The sequence below is a fragment of the Lathyrus oleraceus genome, chromosome 1 (assembly GCF_024323335.1).
Source record: "Lathyrus oleraceus cultivar Zhongwan6 chromosome 1, CAAS_Psat_ZW6_1.0, whole genome shotgun sequence".
In the NCBI taxonomy this organism is placed as follows: Eukaryota; Viridiplantae; Streptophyta; class Magnoliopsida; order Fabales; family Fabaceae; genus Lathyrus; species Lathyrus oleraceus.
The window spans coordinates 139,109,462-139,116,430 of NC_066579.1; the positions used below are offsets into that span (position 1 = coordinate 139,109,462).

At 29.4% G+C, this 6,969-nt stretch overlaps 1 protein-coding gene across 1 annotated transcript; it reads right to left on the reverse strand.

Annotated features, from left to right (window-relative positions):
- Nucleotides 1-238: 238 nt before the first annotated feature.
- Nucleotides 239-4,147, reverse strand: LOC127122403 (plant cysteine oxidase 2). The gene is made up of 6 exons (XM_051052744.1): nt 3,935-4,147; nt 3,436-3,735; nt 2,028-2,146; nt 1,721-1,883; nt 1,221-1,439; nt 239-491 (listed from the first exon to the last, which is right to left on the reverse strand). The coding sequence occupies exons 2-6, from the start codon at nt 3,650-3,652 to the stop codon at nt 367-369; spliced, it is 843 nt and encodes a 280-aa protein (XP_050908701.1). The 5' UTR covers nt 3,653-3,735; nt 3,935-4,147; the 3' UTR covers nt 239-366.
- Between the last annotated feature and the right edge of the window lie 2,822 nt (nt 4,148-6,969).

Consider the following 6,969-nt stretch of genomic DNA (forward strand, 5'->3'; position numbering starts at 1 on the left):
CTTATTAGATTATTTATTTTATATTTTTTTATATAATGAAAATTTTAAATTATATGAGTGACATATTTCATACAAGGTCAAGAAGAACAAAATACAACATTACTTTTTAATTTCAATAACAAACTAATTCTATATTGATGGCTAATAACGTGGTGTTTCTATTAGCAACATTTCTCCTTTCTATGCTGTTCCATAAAGAAAAGAAGAAGAAAAAAAACACCAACAAAAAAAATACAACAACAAACAAAACCAGCATGAAATCTTCAAGATTAATAGAAATTTTGTTTTTTTCTGTAGAAATTGAAAATGATTACAAGAACTGAAAGGTGGTGGGTGTGTATGTTTGAAGACAGAGATTATGATTAGCTAGTTCTCCACAATTGTTGGACCACTGTACATTTTTCCTTCAACTTTTAAATCTTCAAGTTGGTCCTTTTCTTGTAGCCATTCATAAACATTATTATCCTCTTCTGGTATGGATAATCCCTCAACTGAAATTTCATCAAATTGTAGGTTAGTTTTAGCATTACCAGTTAATTACGCTCATTGAATAACTTTTGAATTAAAGTAATTTATCTGATCTATATATTAGTTCAATGAATTAAAAAATAAATTTTCTCCTATAATAGAGACCAGAGAAAATATTAATGTAATGAAGATCTAGATATTCTGCGGTCACAAGTTCAAGCATTCACACGGTCAGATGAATTTGGACCATTTAATCAAAGATCGAATGACATGGGTTTTAAGTCCGGAAACAACACGTAATTTCGTCTAAGCAATTTGGTATTGATTTATTGATATGTTGCCAGAAATTTCCTCTAGTCATGCAATCATGATCTCGAAACTTCCTCTAGTCACGCAATCATGATCTCGGGCATTGGTAAAAAAGATCAGACGCTCATATAAAAACTTTACTTAAAAATCAAATCAGTAAAGTTAAAATCGAGTTATTTGATCTTCATCCAACCGCTAAGATCCCTTGAATGCATGATTGTGTGTTTTCTTTAGCGTGGAGATTCCGAGTCTATTGATAAGATATGAAAAGTAATTACTTCCTCTGGTTCTTAATATAAAAAAAAATTACTTTCTAGATTCATCGAAGAATCAATGTATATGGACGATATATGATCCAGATACACTGATTCTTCAATAAATTTTAAAAGTAAATTTTTTCTTATATTAAAGACCATAGATAGCACTAAATTTCGAAAATTTACCTGAAAAGTTGGAAAAAGGGTAATCAGTATAGTAAGTGCAGTGTCTTCCATCAACATCAGAATATGGAGGACCAAGAACATCAAGAAATGCACATGCTGTCACTGCTGTGAAAACATGCATGTTTCCACCATCCTCCGGATACAAGATTGAAGGGTTGCAAGGAGCAGTGAAATCAGCATCAACCTTTACTTTAGCTAACCTCAAATCAGGAACCTGGCCTGCAAAATCATAATATCACTGTTAATTAAACAGCCACTTTTTTTTCTATTTTATTACCGTTTTTTTTTACTATGATAGTTTCAGTAATTGAAAAAAGAATAGTAAGACTACAAAAGCATCTTCATAAATATTCCCTCTGGTTTGAATAACTAATGTATCTGGATAATATATAGACCAGATACTTTGGTTATTCAATGAATCTGAAAAGTAAATTTTTTTTTTATAAATAGAAATAGGACCAGAGTAGTAAGTAGCGGTGAAAAATATTAGTAATACTCACTTTCGGAGGGTTTGACAATGGTAGGAGATTGAGGAGGCAAATCAACAACCCAATCATATGATTTGATGTGCATAGTTCCAAAAAGTAGCTTACTAAAAACTGTCATTCCAGGGTGATTGTGCAGAGGAATAACACCAGATGGTGGCAAACAAAATATTCCCATCTATACAACACATTCAAAAAGCATATATAATAAGTTCACTATTATCTTTTTTCTTATTTGCATATTTTGTACCTTCAAGATATTCTAAATTAACGCACATCGAGTACATCGATGACAGTTGAATCAGATGGTCTAGAAACTTACTGAGAATTTCTCGCACTCGTAAATATGTAAGTATGTAATTTTTGGCCTTCTATGAGATGCATTTGCCATGAAATATGGCATATCAGGTCTCAAGTCAACATCTTCTGGTTTTATCCCATCTGCACAAAATGAGAAAAGAGTTTTATACTTTGCTTAGCACATAAAACACATGAAAATTATCAAACCTACGAAGCTCATAGACACTACTTCGTAGACAAAAGTAATAATTTAAGGAAAAATAAAAATGGTTAAATATAATCAAATGTGTCAGCGTCAAACACCAGACACCTTTATAACCATTGGAAATAGTACACAACTAGTTAGTTCAAACTACTATTGTTAAAGTAAGTGAATTCCAAAGGAATATTATTACAAAAATTCACTTTGACTTATCCATTTTCATCTTCATATATAAAACAAGAATAGAGGAATATCCTTTTGAGTTTTGAAATAGACCTTACATGTTTAACAACTTTTTCTACATAATAGACTTTTTTGTTCATAGGCTAGTAGGCCTAAAGTCACAAACCATTTTCCTTCACTTTCCTTCACTTTGACAAGAATGTCCGTATAATCACCATACAAAAAGCAAGAATGTGCTATAAAATCCATTATTAGTGATTGACATTTGATAGTTCCATATAATAGGGATTTAAACCTTTATTGCTAACCTATAATCTAGCTCATTATCACCAAATTACTCATAAAAAGAGGGGAGAGAAGAGAAACATGAGAGAGAGATCTATTATCAATATATGATTGATGTCTCATTCACATCAGAACATGTACTTGATATAACATTAGAAACTGAATTTTTCAATGTAAAATATATATCTCTCTCGTGGAGAACAAATAGCACAAAATAACATGCATTTTATGCATTTGATTGGAATATATAATATATAAGTAAAAATATAACACATGCATGTAATCCATGTTAAGCCACAACAATGACACATTGAAATCTCACAATATAAGGAAAATGAAAGTGAATAAACCCTCACAACTCAAACAATAATATTCATGGTAAAATGATTACATAAAAAATGGGTGCAATTTTAGTGAAATTTAAATAATATCAAACAACATAATTAATCTCTCCGATCTTGTAAAAAATATTTATTTTTAGATTTATCGAATAATTAATGTATTTAAACTATTTATTTTATAAATATAAAAAATATTATCGACAATTCAAATTGAAGGTGTATCGGATCATTGTTGGACATCAACACAACAATTCAAATTGAAGACATGTTGACACTTATCATTGTTGAATACGATCACGACACTGACCCATGCGATTATACAATTATATTTAATTGCTTGTATTTTCTTAAATTAAGAGCTTCATATTAAAAAATACAACTAACTATCAACACAAAAGCAATGAGAAAGAACCTCATACCTAAAACAGATTGCAACTTGTCAATGTCCTGAGCTGGAGGAACAATTCCTGTCCCAGAAGATGCAAAGACTTCCTTACAAGTCTCAAAAAGTATCTGAACCGGCGGCATCTTATGACGCCGCCGGTTCCTCCTTGACCTGCTGTTAGTAATTGTTTCCTTTGGCAATTCACAAAAATCTCTTCCTTTTCTATCACCCAATGTTCTCTCAATCCCCATTCAAACACCAATCCAACAGCAATAACAATAACAAAGCTCTCAACTACCAACTCAAAAATCCAATGCAGCAATCTTCAATTCACCTAAAAGGGTATCCAAAAAACAATCCAAATTTCAAAATCAATACACCCCATCAAAAATTCAAAAACAGAGTAAAAGAAACAAAAGCAGAGCAAAAAAAAAACAGAGCAAAACAGAGATATTAGATTTTAATAGTAAATAAAATATAAAAAAATATTAAAAAACATAAACAATAAACATGAGGTAAGATTTTTTGTTTACATTTGTTTTTTGGCAACTAGGTAATTTTTGATGAGGTTAAGGATGAAAAAAGTGTGAAAATTGTTGTAATAATTGGAAAGAAAAATAGTGAAGTTTGGTGAAGAATTGAAGATTGACATTTGATATAAAAGAGGAAGAAGAAGTAGCAAAGAAGGGGTTAGTTGAGAGAGAGAAAACAGTTGGTTTATGCAAAGAGAAGTCAGAAAAACAAAACCAGGGGCTAACTTTGATATTCCAATGGGCTGTTTTCAACAGCGGATTTTTTAAATAATTTACTATATAATATTATAATATTATATCATATTCATTTGATTTTATATCATTGTTAATTATCCTAATCAATACTTGTCTATAGTTTTTGTGAATAATTTGTATTATTTTAACAAAAAGGGTGCTGCAAAATCTTGAAAAGTAATGAAGAGTTTATCAATAGTATTAGAATTGTTGTTATCCTTATTTCATCAATACCAGCAACTTTAGAACTTTATATCTAGATTTTGAATTATTTAATCATTTAATATTATCTTACTATATATTGATTTAATTTGCATATGTTAAATTAATTATATAAATGTTTTGTATAGAAAATCCAATCAAATTACTAGATAATGCCAATTTTTCATATTAGCTTTTAAAATATTTAATATTTATTTTGTTGAGATATTTGACTGATGTATGGATAAAAATACTTTAATAGTCAATATATAAAAATAAACTTATTATATATTATATAATATAATAAAAAGTTATATATATATATATATATATATATATATATATATATATATATATATATATATATATATATATAATGAAGTAAATTATTTTTAAACTATCCATCAATGATAATCATGTATCCCATCAAGTTAATCTTAAAATTTTTAATTATTTATATGATTTGATATTTTAAAATATTTTAATTAATTATATGTATAATATTTTTTTATACTGACAATGCACTATCATTAATATATATATATATATATATATATATATATATATATATATATATATATATATTCAGCATCAAATAACACTAAGGTGTCAAATTTAGTAATATGACATATCTGATAACTCTTTATCATATATTCGTATAACAAAATTTATCGTTGGATTGAAAGTTATTATCATATGGATCATGTCTTTAAAGTTTAATATCAATCGGAAATCATTTGACATGTCAACGAGATACATAAAAACTAATATCTTACAAAACTTCATAAAAATCGTTAATTTTTATCATTCTCTTTAACATATCAAATGATTTTTTATTGATGTGAAATTTTATAGGCGTGATCTATATTGTAATAAGTTTTCATCCAACTGTGGATTTTGTTATATGGATTTAGTGTGAAGAGTTATCAGAGGTGTCATGTTACTAAGTTTGACATTTCGATAGCATTTGAAAATTAGTTAATTTTATGAATTAGAAGTGAGTCAAATTTAAGAGTAAAATTCTGACAACTTTGCTGGTGTTTTTCAAATTTGGTTTGACGTTTGGGGAGATAAATAGTATTTATACTCTAGCGTCCAAATTAGTAATTATCATAGATATAAGGTATTTATAAGTCAAAGAGTGTATATCTTGATTTGATGTCTTATTTTTCTTTTATAGTAAGGTGTTATGGTTTTAAGAACATATGTTTTTCTATGCAAGACAGTTGTCTAAGGAGAGACAGTTCTCTGGATATCACTCATTTTGTGAGTTAAGGGTCCTCTTTCAATCATTTATCTTGATCAAGTGTTATAGTAGGACATCTTCATCCTCGTTCCTAAGGTCCATGAACATTCCATCAGTCCATAGTTGAAAAAAGTGATGTCATTGGCTTGGCGTCATCAGTTTGACATCACATCAATCAATCAAAGCTAGAATTCTGTTTATTCTTAATCATACAATTTGTTGTCTTTTTAGAAAGTTAAGTCTCTTAGGGTTTTTTATGTTGGAATGGATCTTGATTATTTTTAGGTTGTGTGTCCAAATCGAAATAAAAGCTCTCATGCCCCGTCTAATTCAGTATGACCGAGTCGAGGTTTTTATTTGTATCTTTCAATGAATGGTTCGTGGATATGAATCCAACTTCTCTAATCCTTCATAATTGTTGCAAATTATCTTCCTTCGCCCTTAATAGGTTGTCGTCGGTTGATAATCACACAAAGATAAGGAAACACAAATAAACTAAGAAGATAGAGATGAAGAGATATATGAAACATAAATAGTATAAGCAACAAAATTAAAAGAGAGAAGAGATAAAGAGAGTGCATCAAAATTTATAATAGGTTCGGTCAAACTACTTGGCCTACTCCTGTCCCCAAGAGTTTCCTCTTGAGATTTTCACTAAACACACTTGAGCTTTTTATAGGATTTGCCCACGAACCTTTAACAATAGAGAAATAGAGCTTTTACACCAGCTAAACTCTAACCAACAAACAGATCTTTTACACAGACTTTGCTCAAGAACCTTCAAATAGAGCTTTTGTGCAGCACAAACTCGAGAACCTACGACTAGAGCTTTTATATAGGTGAAGCTCAATAACCTAAAACCAAGTTTTTATATGGGTTTAACTTGCAACCTTTAAAAAATAATTTCACAAGATAATCACACTCTTGGGCAGAAAATTAAAACACAACATTGGTTACAACAAAACTCTCACTATGGTTTTTTCAGTTTCTCGGCACTACAACAAACTTTATGAAAACAAAATATGAAAACATGAAGAGTAGAAGAAAAATAGAAGGTTTTTAATCAAAATTTTGGTGTTTAATGAAATGAGGAGACAACTCTTTTATATAGGTGTACATCTCGGAAAATTATGTTAACCAGTAGATGTGTAAAATTATAAGAAGTCGATGAGGAAGTAGGAATGGTTCAGGCGCAAGTCGGGTAGTAGTTAGAGCTAGAATACGGATTGGCCTAAAAAATATCGGAGATATAGCTCGGCCAACAATGTTATCCTATTGTAGGGTTGGAGGTCTTTATGTGTCGAGGTTGTGAGTCTCATGTCGTCGAATGTAGAACGCAGATAAGCCAAGATAA

What these genes read in the sequence shown, in the direction of transcription:
- LOC127122403 (XM_051052744.1), bottom strand. Translation starts at nt 3,652, where the DNA reads ATGGGGATTGAGAGAACATTGGGTGATAGAAAAGGAAGAGATTTTTGT. An exon ending in CAAGTTGCAATCTGTTTTAG is followed by an intron (nt 2,147 to 3,435) that starts GTATGAGGTTCT and finishes CATTTTGTGCAG; the next exon opens with ATGGGATAAAACCAGAAGAT. An exon ending in CATTGTCAAACCCTCCGAAA is followed by an intron (nt 1,440 to 1,720) that starts GTGAGTATTACT and finishes ATGATTTTGCAG; the next exon opens with GCCAGGTTCCTGATTTGAGG.